The 17180-nt window shown below is 36.5% G+C and overlaps 2 protein-coding genes across 2 annotated transcripts; both read left to right on the top strand.

Moving 5' to 3' along the window:
• Window positions 1–1034: 1034 nt before the first annotated feature.
• Window positions 1035–8489, top strand: LOC117631185 (chromatin assembly factor 1 subunit FAS1). Its single transcript, XM_034364190.1, has 12 exons — window positions 1035–1858; window positions 2396–2495; window positions 3623–3770; window positions 3873–3996; window positions 4067–4434; window positions 4520–4840; window positions 5351–5432; window positions 5511–5651; window positions 6756–7169; window positions 7391–7528; window positions 8004–8049; window positions 8128–8489. Exons 1-12 carry the CDS (start codon window positions 1382–1384, stop codon window positions 8289–8291), a joined length of 2523 nt encoding a protein of 840 aa, XP_034220081.1. The 5' UTR covers window positions 1035–1381; the 3' UTR covers window positions 8292–8489.
• A 3706-nt stretch (window positions 8490–12195) lies between these two features.
• On the top strand, window positions 12196–17060 carry LOC117631515 (chromatin assembly factor 1 subunit FAS1-like). Its single transcript, XM_034364723.1, has 10 exons — window positions 12196–12341; window positions 12444–12567; window positions 12638–13005; window positions 13091–13411; window positions 13922–14003; window positions 14082–14222; window positions 15327–15740; window positions 15962–16099; window positions 16575–16620; window positions 16699–17060. Exons 1-10 carry the CDS (start codon window positions 12196–12198, stop codon window positions 16860–16862), a joined length of 1944 nt encoding a protein of 647 aa, XP_034220614.1. The 3' UTR covers window positions 16863–17060.
• The last annotated feature ends 120 nt before the right edge of the window (window positions 17061–17180 follow it).

Raw genomic sequence — 17180 nt, forward strand, 5'->3', positions numbered from 1 at the left:
TGAAAAAAATCTATAAAAATCCAAATTTTTTTTCTTCTATAAACACCAACCTCATTTCTACATAATTTCCCACGTTATTTTCATCCTTCTATCTAATTTCCTACATTCTTTTCATCCTTCATTTTACATACTATCCTTACTCTTTTCATCATTCTACAAAATTTTCCACAATTTTTTCATCATTTACCTATTATCCTTCCTCCTTTCATACAAAAAAAGTCCCCTCATCTAAAATGTATTTTGAATAGTGTATAAATAATAATTTAATTAAATTAACTAATATATTTAAAATTAATAAAATATTAAGGGGTTATGATTTAGTCATGCACTGGTGGAGACGATAAAAATATAGCCCAATACTATTCTTTAAAAAACTATAAATAATGAACTAAATTTTATGGATTGACTATGTTTAGGCCTCCACTCCTGGAGATGGCCTAAGGGATCCAACTTAGAATATTTGAATCTTCACTATTACTTATTAAAAACAGAAGTAATGAAAGAGGTCCGTTGAGGCTTTATGTTGGTAGACATTTTGAACATAAGATTTTTAAAAAATAAAAATCTCTCTCCCTGTTTCTTGCTATTCTCTTTCTTATTAGTCTTTGACATCCAACAAAACCAGTCTACCTTCGAGTAATAAAGGGAAAATTACTATAAAAAAAGACACATTTTCGAAAAAAAAACATAAATATTTAATTTCAATTATTTTGTGGCAAAATTGTTAACCTTGTTTCTAAATTGTTCTGCGTGGAATTTAATTATACTATCTTCCTCAGGCGCCACGAGTACTGGCAAATGCCATGCGTCCCCCCACGTGTCTCATTTTCCGGTGTCCCGCGCAAACGAACACCAGAGGCGCGAAAAACGAAAATCATAAAAAGCGTTATTTTCGCAATTTTGGAGGCAAACCTTTTTGGCGGGAAAAATAAAAGTATGGCAACCCTTTTGGTAATATTATTCTCCAAGAGCATTTTATTTAATTATTTATAGAAAACAGAAAAAATAAATAAATTTGTTTCGTCTTCAAAATTATTCATAGCTGTTGGAAAAATTGTTACTTTATATATCTGGTTGCCGCTCTGTCTCCACAACTCCCACCCATCTTTTCAGTATCTCCAAGAATTTCTTTGTTTAAAAAAGATAAAAGAAGAAAAGACGGTGAAGATATTTGGAAAAGCCATTCTCTCTCTCATTAGGGTTTCTGAAATACTCAGCTGTTCACTTGTCCTATTCGTTTTCTTCTTAATCCCCCGTCCATTGGACCCAAGCAGCGTCGTTTTTCCGTCTGGTTCAGATTATCTAGGAGTTCGGGCTTTTGATCTGTGAATTTTCATATGTGTTTGAGTGAATCGGACTTTTCTAGCCCTAGAGTTTGAAAATGATGTGTGAAGTGGTAGCAATTGACGGCGGAGATAACCCAATTGGCCGGAAATCCAACGACCAAGATCGAGCGAGGAAGACCCAGAAGCGAAAGAGGGTTAGCTTCAGCCCAGAATGTTTGGGACTTGAGGCAAAAGAGGCTCAGATTGAATCTTTTCGCAAACAACTTGATGGGTTGTTTGGGTTCTACATGGAAGTGATGGGTCAGAGAGTCGATTTAGATGTGAAGCTATGTGGTAACAATTTGAATTCGGTCATTGGGGCTTTGATCGAAGAGAGTGGGCTGCCATTGTCGAAGCTTGTTGAGGAGGTTTTCGAGAAGGTCAAGAACGGAAATGAGGCTTTTGGGAATGTGACTTTGGCCTGTGTGAAGAGCATTGTGCTCTTTGTTGGACAAAGAGTGATGTACGGTGTGCCGAATGTTGATGCTGATGTGTTGGAGGACGAGTCCGAGTCGTGTCTTTGGTGTTGGGAGGTGATGATTCTTTTTACTATTGAATTTTTATGAATGTTCAATTTGTGCCCATTTGTATTGGTTTTGGTTTTTTGATAACTGAGTATGTTCAATTTATGTGATTTCCTGAATTGTTGATAGATTTGTGAACCTTGGTTGTTATGTTTTGGTTAATTTTGTTTAGATTATTGTGCTTCTTTTGTATGTATAGGTCTTCCTCTAATTGCAGTTCTATTGTGGGCGTATTTAATTTGGCGCTGGGAGGGAATACCGAATGCCCCTGTCAGTTTGTCTTTGTTTCTTATTTTCTTTTCTTTGTTTTTGAATACATGAATATTTCATGTTCTTAATTTGATTGCCTTTGATGTGTGTATAAAAGGCTTTTGTTTTTTGACCCACATTTCTTTTTCTTTTTCTGATATGTTGAGTGTTTACCGTTTTCTTGCTTGCATATTTTGTTGGGCATACTAATCCTTGCTGTTTGGCAACTTTCTGTACTTCACTATTTACTTTATCTTTGGTCTATTAAGTTTTTATCTTTTCTTACCTATTGCATAGACAAGGGATGTAAAGTTGATGCCAGCACCTGTGCGCGGAGTGTTGAATATTAGGCGCACTTGTCGAAGAAAGATCCATGAGAGGATTACTGCAGTTTCTGGTACATATATGCTTCCTTAATTAAATGACTGGTTTTGGGTGTCTTGTGCATTACATAATGATGAGCAATAATGCTATGGATTTGTTTGTCTATTTTACTTGTGTTATAATTGAATCACATGATAGTTGTATTGTCATCACATGCCAGATGGGTTTCACCTTAATTCTGATTGTCAACATAAATATTGCCTTCATTATCATTCTCAGTCAATACATCACCAAAATATTTACCTCCATCCTTGAAAACCTTGTAACATGTTACTGCTGTTTGGCTGAAACAGAAGAATGCAATCTAGTTGATTTCCTTGTCCTCTGTTTTTTGTAATTTGAATGCTCCCTGAGACTATATACCAAGAGAAAAATCATATTTTGCTTTGTCATATGCACATGATGCATCTGGGGAGCATTGATGTTCTAACTCAATGCTTACTAGTTGTGATGTGACTAGCCATGCATAAACACCTCTTGAAGCAGAAATAAGAAAAGGGGTTGGCTAGCCTTTCATTTACTTTAAGTTGATTAATGGAAATGTAGAAAAGCAAACGATGCATAGAAATTGAAGAATAAAGACAGGAAGTGACTTGTTTGCTCTAGATTGATGTTTCCAATCAACAATCAGAAATTCCAAAATGCTTCTTTGGGAGGGGTGGTGCCACATTGTTACAGATTATCTTTGTAACTTATATTCAATTTCTTTTATCTTTTTTGGGTAGTGACATGCAATGGTAAAAAAAAAGTCTCTTTATGTTGGGGAAAAGGTTGTTCAATGTTTCCAAGGTCTGAGTGGCTGAGAGTGTGGAGTAATTAAAGGTGGTGCAAACTGGAGTCCTATTCTCTTGTACGCTGATGTGACAAATCTTTTATACCTTTTGACCATGTTTCTTTAAGTTTTAGAGCCCGCATCTAGTGTCTTGTTAGTTTATACACTGTGTACACATAAATTCGGCTCATTGATGTATGTTTTATCTAATTCATTTTCATTTGACTATGAAAAGAAATATAAGTTAGTTTAGTGGTGTCCATGATCCTGACTTGAACATTCTGCACCTTTAAATACTACGTCATCTTTGTTACATTCATTTAGTTTTGGATTGTGAGGTGAGTTACTGACATTTATGTTTGTGCTAGCAATGGCAATGGCATTACAAAAGCCAGAGAGCGATCAAAATTACATACTTGACCTGATGAAGGCATCCGAACAGCTTGATAAAGCGCTGTGCGAGGCAAAGATCCGCTCATTAATGGATCGCTTATCGGTGAAAAATGGTGCAGACATGTATGTATATTCAGTGAGTATGAGTAAAGAGTATATCAAAATTTCAAATTTTTTGTTTCCTATTAAGGTATTTTTTTTTTTTTTGTTTGACTGTTGTCATAGGGCAAAGAAAGAGGCTAAAAGAGAAGAGAAATTATTAATCAAACAAATGGAGAGAGATAAACGAGTGTCTGAGAAAGAGAAAAAAAGATTGGAACGTGAACGTCAAAAGGAAGAATGGTTAAGTGTAAGTTATTTGTTGACACCCTCTGGGCTACCTAGTTTTCTTGTCAGGATTAACTGTAGAAGTATTTCAGGAGAAGGAGCTAAAGCGGCTTCAAGGAGAGTCAGAAAAAGATGAAAAGCGTCGTGAAAAAGAAGAGTCTGAAATGAGGAAACTGCAGAGGAAGCAGCAAGAAGATGCTGAAAAAGAACAACGCCGTCGAGAAAAGGAAGAAGCTGAGTTGAAAAAGCAACTATCCATAAAAAAGCAAGCTTCAATCATGGAACGTTTTGTCAAAAGAAGCAAAACCATCGTGGCATGCCAGAGTGACCAATTTCCAACTAAAGCAACTGTGTCTGATTTGTTGAGTAAAAACAGTGAAAATATGCCTGAGGTAGTCACCCAGTCAATGGATCATACTCTTTCATCTAATGAGGAGATTATTGCTGAGGATATCCGCAGGTTGGCATCATTAATGTTCAAACCATATAACCATTAAAGATGCATTCTTCTCAATTTATAATGATAATTTCTTCATACATTGCAGGTTGCACTTGTGCTCCTGGCGCCACTTAGGCCATTTTATTCGGTCAAACAGAAACCAACACTGGGGCATACGTCAGAAGCCTAAGACTGAACTATTTAAGGAACTTAAGCTCACAACCAGTAAAGGACTAGTTCGTGGTGATGATTTAAGCACAGAGAAACTTGTAGATAGATGGAGAGAACATGTTTCCGATGATAAATCATGTCAGGCTAATACAGATTTTTCTCTTACTGATGTTAAAAAGTGCAAACGGGGAAAGCAGTTGTTACAATTTGATAAGAGCTGTAGACCTGCATTCTATGGTATATGGCCTAAGAAAAGGTGAGTTCATCTCCTTCATGAATTTTAGTTGTGGGAGAGTGAGACTTAAGTGAGATATATTAAGCCCAAATTGTGTCTGAAAGGAGGTGGTCTAAAATAGGCACCCGCAAAGAGTCCACTATTTGATCAGTCAACTTGGACGACTGCTTGAAGTTTAAGAAAGTAACATATCATTTGTCAATTGCCAAGTAATTGGTTGGAAACATGCCATGTTTGTTTATAATATCTGGTAGCTAGGTTACAATAGTAAAAGGGGAGCAAGAAAGTAAAGCATTTGAGTGCTTTACATGTTTTTGTTTGTCTATTTGGATCTGAATTTACACATTGCATATTGTTGTGAATGGGAATTTTCTGTTGTCCTTTTATGCAATAGTGGAATTAACTCATAACACTTTGTGTTATGTTTCAGTATAGGAAGGTTTTTTTTCCTGGTTGCCTAGCACCTAGAAGGCTCGACTAATTGCGGCGGAAATATTAGACTGATTGTATTTGTTATAATGTGGTTTTCAGTCATGTTGTTCGACCCTGTCACCCTTTTAGGAAGGACCCGGACTTGGATTATGATGTGGATAGCGATGAGGAGTGGGAAGAGGTAATATGTGACTCTTTTTCATACCATGTAGTTGATATGTAGGCGATAATTGTCAGTAATGACTGTGTCATTATCCAGGAGGATCCTGGTGAAAGCCTGTCTGATTGTGATAAAGACGATGAAGAGGAAGGCTTAGAAGAAGGGTGTTCAAAAGCTGATGATGAAGATGATAGTGAAGATGGCTTTTTTGTACCTGATGGGTATCTCTCAGAAAATGAGGTCAGTAATTTTGATGATTGAAGTTGCGAAGTTACTTTTTACCCTTGTGATAATGTTTTGGATGATCATTGAGTATGTCTACAAATTTGGTTGGTGTGCTATGTGTGTAGGCCATTGTAAGAACTAATGTCATGGAGTAACTCTTTAGGCATAACATTTTCCTCTCTAAATTGTTCTACTTGTTATTAATGAGTGAAATCTTGTCCCTTCTCATTCATAGAATAAAAGGTAAAGAGTGGTTAATAGTTGTATTTCAGTTTCATGGATGAGTTTTCATTTCGTTACATAATTTTCAGACTTCTATAGGATCGAAATGCTCATAATTCTCATCTAATTGTACTCAACTAGTATTGTACGGAGATATCTAAGTCATTCACATTTTCATTTCCTTTCCTTCTAGTCATTTACAGGTACAATTGGTGAGTATAACGTGAATGATTTACTTTGCAAAAATATTTTATTTGGTGCCTACATTCCTTAAACTTCTTTTTGCTTATCCTAGCTGACTTGTGTAAGCCTTGTGTTTGTATTGTCTTAAGCCATTTGCAAAGTTCCCTTGTCAAATGGTTGAACGTGTCCAACTAAAATTAATTGTTTCAACTCTCCCTTGTGTGATGTTATGATTAATAAAAAAAATCTAATTTTAGCTGACATGGATTCATTTATGTTTCAGTCCCTCAAAAAGAGATTCATGTGTATTGGTCTAAAAAGGTCATAATTGAAACATTTGAGCTGTTCCTTTACTTTCAGAGAATGCCCCATGTAAAACGCTTTTTGGGGCAAGTTTATTCCATAGCTTGGAAATACCTTAACTCGTTACTATAATATAATATATGTACAGTGGGCTTGAGTTGCGGTTCCTCATGTAATACTATTTGTGGGTCCCACTCTGCTTATAAATTGATTATCCGAACTGTCTATTTTTTGAAGTCCATTTAAGGATATTGTTGAAAAAAAGTCAGCCTGACTGGAAACCACTGAGGCATCTGTGTTTGATCAAATAAATAGACGAACAAATTGTTAACGATTTGGCTGAAATGATCACCATGTAATCAAAAAGTCGAAGTACCTATTTATGAAACTTGCCCTTTTTTATGCTTGCAGGGAGTACAAGTTGACAGGATGGAAACTGATATAACATATGAGGAGACCAGAATCTCACCTAGTTTTACGCAAGATTTAGAGAGCGAGAAATTCTCTATTTTGCTTCGACAGCAAAAATATTTAGGAAATTTGACAGAACGCTCTCTTCAGAAAAATCAGCCTTTAATTATATCAAATTTGATGCATGAGAAGGTCTCTTTGCTAACAGCTGAAGATCTTAATGGTATTCTTAAGCTCGAACAGATGTGCTTGCAAGCTCTTAGTATGCATGTATTTCCTGGCAGTTCACCTGTGGAGATATCAGTTGATGGCTTACCAGAAGAAGACCAAGAAGTTTGCCTTTCAAATGGCACGCCCTGTGTTAAATCAATTTCCTCTGTTACTGTTATACCAGAATCGGATTTGCCTACAATAGTAAGTAGTGTTTACATCTTGAATCAGAAACCTTTGTGTGAGGTTTCAATTTTACATGAGCTGTTTCATTAATACTGCATCCAATTTAAACTTAGTGATAGTATGAACTATAAATAGGGAGAGCGTTAGCTTCATAAATATTTTGCTTTGCTTTGAATTTCTTTCTTGTTGACAGTGCCAATAGTTGGTTGCTAAGAATATTATAATCTTGCAATTTTCAGGTGTCTGCCATTCAGTCATGCTCACAGGGCATCAATAAAGTGTTACAAACTTTGCAGAAAAAGTTCCCAGATATGTCGAAGTCTCAGTTAAGGAATAAAGTGCGTGAGATATCAGATTTTGCAGATAACCGATGGCAGGTTAATGACCATAACTTGGTTAATTGCCATTACGCCTCCACACACACACACACACACACACACACACACACACACACACAAAGTCTTGAATATTTGAAATCTCAGAGTTTGGTCACTCAGGAGTGGAGATGTAAAATGGTTTGTGCTGCCATCTGCGTGATATTTCAATTAGGCACAATTGTTTATGGAATTTTTATGTGCCTGTGCCCTGTGGTGCTCTATTGTGTTGAGCTTAGGCCCAGAACAAGCACATTTGGTAGTATCGTGTCTTAAAAAAGGGGCTCATGTAGATACTTATCTTTTTTGCTTAGTTACAATTTGTTATAAAATTTAGTTACTATAGTGGTTAAGGTAACTGTTAAGTTTAGTAGCAATTGAGTTGCTTTGGCTGATGAATGGAGGATATACAACATACAGTAATCTATGTTTGTAGAAAGTTGTGGTTTGCTTAATACATGTTCATCTTGTAATGTAGGTGAAGAAAGAAATTTTGGACAAAGTTGGCTTGTCAATATCTCCTGGTATGTTTGACCTGACCATCCTCAAATTACCGTAATGAATCTGGTTCTTTAAGACTAATATTCCTTTGTGATTAACAGAAAAGAGAGCTGGGCAGACCAAGAGTATTGCTGCATTTTTCTCGAAAAGGTGCTTGCCGCCTACTGGTAAAAGTTTCAATCCTAATGAAAAGTCACCTCAGCCAGCTGTGAAGCCAGGTTGTTTTGGACAAGGGCAGCAGGGTTGCGCATATGAACGCCCGTAGATTGCTGTTTCGTTTTGTTTTTTCTTTTTGTAATATATGGAATGGATTTATGGGCTGTTTTTTCGGTTAATAGCATAGCATATATCCGCTGCAGATACCCAGATTGTCCCAATCCAAATCCCATAGAGGTTTGGTGTAAACTCTTTTTTTTTGTTTGTTTCAGAAAGTAAAACAGATTCAATAGGCTAGGAATTTCTACGTCTGCTGCTTGCTTGATATCTAACTATCATTATACGATTACAAAGACTGACTGACTGATAGACTGACTATGAATGATCAGACTATGTCCTTTTTTTGTGTGTTTTTGGTTGGATACAAAGTATGCCTTTATTAAAGAGCAGCAATTAGTTGTTGAAATAAACATCTACACGTGACTTTTCAACGTAAATTGGCTTTTGGCTTTTGGGAAAGTATCTTGAGTCATTTGCATTTATATATATGGGTACGTTATTGGTGGAAAAGCTTTGACAAGAAACATTCAGGATTTTGTCCATAGTTAATATATATATATATATATAAAGTAATCATGGTTGAAATTATTCCAAACTGCTCTTATTCACCAAATGTTCTTTAAATACTTTTTCTTTATTTTAAAGGGACATACATAAAACAAAAATAAAAGCTTATTGACATTCACCTGAGAGAACTAATTAGACAATTAAAACGGAAGGAAAATATAGGTGGGAGATTGGTTTATTTATTGGCTGTCCTTGCCCCTTGCCCTTGCTCTTGCTTTTGTTCGTAATTCATAGGGGCTGTGCGGGGTGGTGGGCACACACCCAACCCCTAACCTAAAGCTTGGCTTGACTGATTGCCGAAACTAAAGGAAAATGTGATATCACACACACACACACACACAATTATGATGCTGTGGGGATTCGAATATGAGACATAAGATCTAAGCATGTTAAACTAACATATGCTTTTAAATGTCACTAATTGGGGAACTTGGTTCCTTCGTTCGTACAATGTTTAGTATTTACCACAACCATCCATGTCCATCACCATGAAAATTTCTGCTTACTTGCCTTTTGTTTTTCTTGTTACAGTTTTGCTCCTTAAAATAATTTTGTTTATAAAGAGACTGAAATAAAAGAAAAGAATTTATAAAAAAAAAAAAACATCACATTGCATCTCATCTCATATGAGATGTGACAACAAAACGCAAAGAATCAGAGGAGATGAATATTTACTATTCTATTCATTATTGGGTGTCACCTCACCTGGACTGGAGGATATGATACGAGGCTATTGTATTTTGTATGCTATGCTATGCCTTGCACTCTCTGCTGCAACAACCAGCAAGTAACGGATCCATGTGGGAATATTATTTCTTGAGCTTAATCTTCTTTCTTGTTTTGGGTCCCACCCACCGCACCCTTGAAAATGTAGTGGTGGCTGCTTCTGGCTATCTCGGATTTTGTTTACGGAAAAAACAACACATTAATTCATCGGTTATCTTCATCTCACCACATATCTGTCCCTAATTCCAGCTTAATTTACAAGCACGCATCTCCAAACGTTTTCAAGTCATGGATTTACCCCTTAAAGATTTACACTAATTATTGTCAACAACCAAATTAAAACCCCCACACACAGAGACAGACACAGACGGATATATATTTTATGAGCCTTATATCAATCAACGGAAAACTCTAAACTCGAAACATACATGGTGGAGAAATGGAACTGAGAATTGCAACCTGTATTCTTTCTCGGCTTTGTTTCCTGCACTGCTATGTTGTATTATTATTTGAGATTTTTGTTTTTCTGGGATATATATTTGTAGGGGTGGTTGCGATTCGGTAACCGCGAATTTTTGCCTAAACTACAAACCGACTGACTATTTGCGGTATGATGATTTTTGAAACCGCAAACCGAGCAGCAAAAAACGGTCGGTTACCGTGAATTAGCGATTTAAAACTACAAGTTCTTTTTGTGTCATAAAAATCCAATTTTTCACATTTTAGGCCGAATTTTGATGCTTTTTTTAAAGCCTTTTGAGTTCAAGCATACTTTAACCCAAAAATATAAATTCACAACCTCAACTTCTCAAGCATGTATAAATTCATAACCTCCTCAACTTTTCAAGCATTCACAACCTAAAGAAAATTAAAGTTACACTTCCAAGCATTCCAATTAAAGTTAAACTTCTCAAGTATTCACAACCTCAACTTCTCAAGCATTCCAATTCCAAATCTTTAAAGTTACAAACCAAAAGGAAAATGCAATGCAAAATGAATTAAAGTTACAACCCAAAGGAAATATCCAATTCAAAGTTAATTAAAGGTACAAACTAAAAGGAAAATGCAATGCACCAATGTTACAAACTAAAGTTACAAACTCAAGTGTTGGTGGTGGTGAATGGATTTGAAGGATCCTGTTGTGTTGTTTGAGCACCAATGCTATATACAAAATGCAATTAAAAAAAAAAAAATAGTCGCGATTTGCAGTAACCTCAAGTTTTGAAAATCAAATACCATAACCGCAACCAGGGGCGGACGCAGCAAGGGACAAGAGGGGTCAATTGACCCCTTGGCATGCCGGCGTTTGCTGTGGAGCTCGCAGGAGAACAGTTGCAGACCCCTTGGCCAGCAGCTTGTTGACCCCTTGGATGCACTGAACGTGCTCGATGAAAGTCCCCAAAGACAGAGAGAGAGGTTGGTTGATGGTTCTGTTTTTCTAGTGTTATTTTCTTCTAAAAAAATTTCGAAGTTTTTACGCAGTGACCCCTTGGCTCGAGAATCCTGGATCCGCCACTGACCGCAACCGCAAATGCGGTTCGGTTCTTCATACCGCAAATGCGGTTAGTTTTCCGCGATTGCGATTCCATTACGGTAAATTATCGGTTAATTTTTATGATTTTTCAATTTTTGGGTCTAAAATGCCATCCCTAGATATTTGAGATCTACACTCTACAGAATGTAAGACTAGATTTGGCTTGCGTTTCGGCAAGTCGCAAGAAAAACAAAAATCTAAACAATAAAAAGAAATAATCAAAGAAGCAACCAAACCAAACCGACCAAAAATCTAAGTGGCAAGTAACGTAATTAGGTTGGAAATGACTGGTCCTTATGGGAATACGGCAACTTTAATAATGAAGTTTCCGTCTCTCTCGCCAAGCATTTCCTCGTAATCATATTTTGCTTTGTCATATGCACATGATGCATCTGGGGAGCATTGATGTTCTAACTCAATGCTTACTAGTTGTGATGTGACTAGCCATGCATAAACACCTCTTGAAGCAGAAATAAGAAAAGGGGTTGGCTAGCCTTTCATTTACTTTAAGTTGATTAATGGAAATGTAGAAAAGCAAACGATGCATAGAAATTGAAGAATAAAGACAGGAAGTGACTTGTTTGCTCTAGATTGATGTTTCCAATCAACAATCAGAAATTCCAAAATGCTTCTTTGGGAGGGGTGGTGCCACATTGTTACAGATTATCTTTGTAACTTATATTCAATTTCTTTTATCTTTTTTGGGTAGTGACATGCAATGGTAAAAAAAAAGTCTCTTTATGTTGGGGAAAAGGTTGTTCAATGTTTCCAAGGTCTGAGTGGCTGAGAGTGTGGAGTAATTAAAGGTGGTGCAAACTGGAGTCCTATTCTCTTGTACGCTGATGTGACAAATCTTTTATACCTTTTGACCATGTTTCTTTAAGTTTTAGAGCCCGCATCTAGTGTCTTGTTAGTTTATACACTGTGTACACATAAATTCGGCTCATTGATGTATGTTTTATCTAATTCATTTTCATTTGACTATGAAAAGAAATATAAGTTAGTTTAGTGGTGTCCATGATCCTGACTTGAACATTCTGCACCTTTAAATACTACGTCATCTTTGTTACATTCATTTAGTTTTGGATTGTGAGGTGAGTTACTGACATTTATGTTTGTGCTAGCAATGGCAATGGCATTACAAAAGCCAGAGAGCGATCAAAATTACATACTTGACCTGATGAAGGCATCCGAACAGCTTGATAAAGCGCTGTGCGAGGCAAAGATCCGCTCATTAATGGATCGCTTATCGGTGAAAAATGGTGCAGACATGTATGTATATTCAGTGAGTATGAGTAAAGAGTATATCAAAATTTCAAATTTTTTGTTTCCTATTAAGGTATTTTTTTTTTTTTTGTTTGACTGTTGTCATAGGGCAAAGAAAGAGGCTAAAAGAGAAGAGAAATTATTAATCAAACAAATGGAGAGAGATAAACGAGTGTCTGAGAAAGAGAAAAAAAGATTGGAACGTGAACGTCAAAAGGAAGAATGGTTAAGTGTAAGTTATTTGTTGACACCCTCTGGGCTACCTAGTTTTCTTGTCAGGATTAACTGTAGAAGTATTTCAGGAGAAGGAGCTAAAGCGGCTTCAAGGAGAGTCAGAAAAAGATGAAAAGCGTCGTGAAAAAGAAGAGTCTGAAATGAGGAAACTGCAGAGGAAGCAGCAAGAAGATGCTGAAAAAGAACAACGCCGTCGAGAAAAGGAAGAAGCTGAGTTGAAAAAGCAACTATCCATAAAAAAGCAAGCTTCAATCATGGAACGTTTTGTCAAAAGAAGCAAAACCATCGTGGCATGCCAGAGTGACCAATTTCCAACTAAAGCAACTGTGTCTGATTTGTTGAGTAAAAACAGTGAAAATATGCCTGAGGTAGTCACCCAGTCAATGGATCATACTCTTTCATCTAATGAGGAGATTATTGCTGAGGATATCCGCAGGTTGGCATCATTAATGTTCAAACCATATAACCATTAAAGATGCATTCTTCTCAATTTATAATGATAATTTCTTCATACATTGCAGGTTGCACTTGTGCTCCTGGCGCCACTTAGGCCATTTTATTCGGTCAAACAGAAACCAACACTGGGGCATACGTCAGAAGCCTAAGACTGAACTATTTAAGGAACTTAAGCTCACAACCAGTAAAGGACTAGTTCGTGGTGATGATTTAAGCACAGAGAAACTTGTAGATAGATGGAGAGAACATGTTTCCGATGATAAATCATGTCAGGCTAATACAGATTTTTCTCTTACTGATGTTAAAAAGTGCAAACGGGGAAAGCAGTTGTTACAATTTGATAAGAGCTGTAGACCTGCATTCTATGGTATATGGCCTAAGAAAAGGTGAGTTCATCTCCTTCATGAATTTTAGTTGTGGGAGAGTGAGACTTAAGTGAGATATATTAAGCCCAAATTGTGTCTGAAAGGAGGTGGTCTAAAATAGGCACCCGCAAAGAGTCCACTATTTGATCAGTCAACTTGGACGACTGCTTGAAGTTTAAGAAAGTAACATATCATTTGTCAATTGCCAAGTAATTGGTTGGAAACATGCCATGTTTGTTTATAATATCTGGTAGCTAGGTTACAATAGTAAAAGGGGAGCAAGAAAGTAAAGCATTTGAGTGCTTTACATGTTTTTGTTTGTCTATTTGGATCTGAATTTACACATTGCATATTGTTGTGAATGGGAATTTTCTGTTGTCCTTTTATGCAATAGTGGAATTAACTCATAACACTTTGTGTTATGTTTCAGTATAGGAAGGTTTTTTTTCCTGGTTGCCTAGCACCTAGAAGGCTCGACTAATTGCGGCGGAAATATTAGACTGATTGTATTTGTTATAATGTGGTTTTCAGTCATGTTGTTCGACCCTGTCACCCTTTTAGGAAGGACCCGGACTTGGATTATGATGTGGATAGCGATGAGGAGTGGGAAGAGGTAATATGTGACTCTTTTTCATACCATGTAGTTGATATGTAGGCGATAATTGTCAGTAATGACTGTGTCATTATCCAGGAGGATCCTGGTGAAAGCCTGTCTGATTGTGATAAAGACGATGAAGAGGAAGGCTTAGAAGAAGGGTGTTCAAAAGCTGATGATGAAGATGATAGTGAAGATGGCTTTTTTGTACCTGATGGGTATCTCTCAGAAAATGAGGTCAGTAATTTTGATGATTGAAGTTGCGAAGTTACTTTTTACCCTTGTGATAATGTTTTGGATGATCATTGAGTATGTCTACAAATTTGGTTGGTGTGCTATGTGTGTAGGCCATTGTAAGAACTAATGTCATGGAGTAACTCTTTAGGCATAACATTTTCCTCTCTAAATTGTTCTACTTGTTATTAATGAGTGAAATCTTGTCCCTTCTCATTCATAGAATAAAAGGTAAAGAGTGGTTAATAGTTGTATTTCAGTTTCATGGATGAGTTTTCATTTCGTTACATAATTTTCAGACTTCTATAGGATCGAAATGCTCATAATTCTCATCTAATTGTACTCAACTAGTATTGTACGGAGATATCTAAGTCATTCACATTTTCATTTCCTTTCCTTCTAGTCATTTACAGGTACAATTGGTGAGTATAACGTGAATGATTTACTTTGCAAAAATATTTTATTTGGTGCCTACATTCCTTAAACTTCTTTTTGCTTATCCTAGCTGACTTGTGTAAGCCTTGTGTTTGTATTGTCTTAAGCCATTTGCAAAGTTCCCTTGTCAAATGGTTGAACGTGTCCAACTAAAATTAATTGTTTCAACTCTCCCTTGTGTGATGTTATGATTAATAAAAAAAATCTAATTTTAGCTGACATGGATTCATTTATGTTTCAGTCCCTCAAAAAGAGATTCATGTGTATTGGTCTAAAAAGGTCATAATTGAAACATTTGAGCTGTTCCTTTACTTTCAGAGAATGCCCCATGTAAAACGCTTTTTGGGGCAAGTTTATTCCATAGCTTGGAAATACCTTAACTCGTTACTATAATATAATATATGTACAGTGGGCTTGAGTTGCGGTTCCTCATGTAATACTATTTGTGGGTCCCACTCTGCTTATAAATTGATTATCCGAACTGTCTATTTTTTGAAGTCCATTTAAGGATGTTGTTGAAAAAAAGTCAGCCTGACTGGAAACCACTGAGGCATCTGTGTTTGATCAAATAAATAGACGAACAAATTGTTAACGATTTGGCTGAAATGATCACCATGTAATCAAAAAGTCGAAGTACCTATTTATGAAACTTGCCCTTTTTTATGCTTGCAGGGAGTACAAGTTGACAGGATGGAAACTGATATAACATATGAGGAGACCAGAATCTCACCTAGTTTTACGCAAGATTTAGAGAGCGAGAAATTCTCTATTTTGCTTCGACAGCAAAAATATTTAGGAAATTTGACAGAACGCTCTCTTCAGAAAAATCAGCCTTTAATTATATCAAATTTGATGCATGAGAAGGTCTCTTTGCTAACAGCTGAAGATCTTAATGGTATTCTTAAGCTCGAACAGATGTGCTTGCAAGCTCTTAGTATGCATGTATTTCCTGGCAGTTCACCTGTGGAGATATCAGTTGATGGCTTACCAGAAGAAGACCAAGAAGTTTGCCTTTCAAATGGCACGCCCTGTGTTAAATCAATTTCCTCTGTTACTGTTATACCAGAATCGGATTTGCCTACAATAGTAAGTAGTGTTTACATCTTGAATCAGAAACCTTTGTGTGAGGTTTCAATTTTACATGAGCTGTTTCATTAATACTGCATCCAATTTAAACTTAGTGATAGTATGAACTATAAATAGGGAGAGCGTTAGCTTCATAAATATTTTGCTTTGCTTTGAATTTCTTTCTTGTTGACAGTGCCAATAGTTGGTTGCTAAGAATATTATAATCTTGCAATTTTCAGGTGTCTGCCATTCAGTCATGCTCACAGGGCATCAATAAAGTGTTACAAACTTTGCAGAAAAAGTTTCCAGATATGTCGAAGTCTCAGTTAAGGAATAAAGTGCGTGAGATATCAGATTTTGCAGATAACCGATGGCAGGTTAATGACCATAACTTGGTTAATTGCCATTACGCCTCCACACACACACACACACACACACACACACACACACACACACAAAGTCTTGAATATTTGAAATCTCAGAGTTTGGTCACTCAGGAGTGGAGATGTAAAATGGTTTGTGCTGCCATCTGCGTGATATTTCAATTAGGCACAATTGTTTATGGAATTTTTATGTGCCTGTGCCCTGTGGTGCTCTATTGTGTTGAGCTTAGGCCCAGAACAAGCACATTTGGTAGTATCGTGTCTTAAAAAAGGGGCTCATGTAGATACTTATCTTTTTTGCTTAGTTACAATTTGTTATAAAATTTAGTTACTATAGTGGTTAAGGTAACTGTTAAGTTTAGTAGCAATTGAGTTGCTTTGGCTGATGAATGGAGGATATACAACATACAGTAATCTATGTTTGTAGAAAGTTGTGGTTTGCTTAATACATGTTCATCTTGTAATGTAGGTGAAGAAAGAAATTTTGGACAAAGTTGGCTTGTCAATATCTCCTGGTATGTTTGACCTGACCATCCTCAAATTACCGTAATGAATCTGGTTCTTTAAGACTAATATTCCTTTGTGATTAACAGAAAAGAGAGCTGGGCAGACCAAGAGTATTGCTGCATTTTTCTCGAAAAGGTGCTTGCCGCCTACTGGTAAAAGTTTCAATCCTAATGAAAAGTCACCTCAGCCAGCTGTGAAGCCAGGTTGTTTTGGACAAGGGCAGCAGGGTTGCGCATATGAACGCCCGTAGATTGCTGTTTCGTTTTGTTTTTTCTTTTTGTAATATATGGAATGGATTTATGGGCTGTTTTTTCGGTTAATAGCATAGCATATATCCGCTGCAGATACCCAGATTGTCCCAATCCAAATCCCATAGAGGTTTGGTGTAAACTCTTTTTTTTTGTTTGTTTCAGAAAGTAAAACAGATTCAATAGGCTAGGAATTTCTACGTCTGCTGCTTGCTTGATATCTAACTATCATTTTACGATTACAAAGACTGACTGACTGATAGACTGACTATGAATAATCAGACTATGTCCTTTTTTTGTGTGTTTTTGGTTGGATACAA

This window comes from Prunus dulcis, chromosome 6, assembly GCF_902201215.1.
Source record: "Prunus dulcis chromosome 6, ALMONDv2, whole genome shotgun sequence".
Classification (NCBI taxonomy): domain Eukaryota; kingdom Viridiplantae; phylum Streptophyta; class Magnoliopsida; order Rosales; family Rosaceae; genus Prunus; species Prunus dulcis.

Coding starts and splice junctions, on each gene's coding strand:
- LOC117631185 (XM_034364190.1), top strand. CDS start 1,382: ATGATGTGTGAAGTGGTAGCAATTGACGGCGGAGATAACCCAATTGGC. Junction 5,652..6,755: donor GGTATCTCTCAGAAAATGAG/GTCAGTAATTTT, acceptor TTATGCTTGCAG/GGAGTACAAGTTGACAGGAT. Junction 7,529..8,003: donor TTGCAGATAACCGATGGCAG/GTTAATGACCAT, acceptor CTTGTAATGTAG/GTGAAGAAAGAAATTTTGGA.
- LOC117631515 (XM_034364723.1), top strand. CDS start 12,196: ATGGCAATGGCATTACAAAAGCCAGAGAGCGATCAAAATTACATACTT. Junction 12,342..12,443: donor GTGAAAAATGGTGCAGACAT/GTATGTATATTC, acceptor CTGTTGTCATAG/GGCAAAGAAAGAGGCTAAAA. Junction 16,100..16,574: donor TTGCAGATAACCGATGGCAG/GTTAATGACCAT, acceptor CTTGTAATGTAG/GTGAAGAAAGAAATTTTGGA.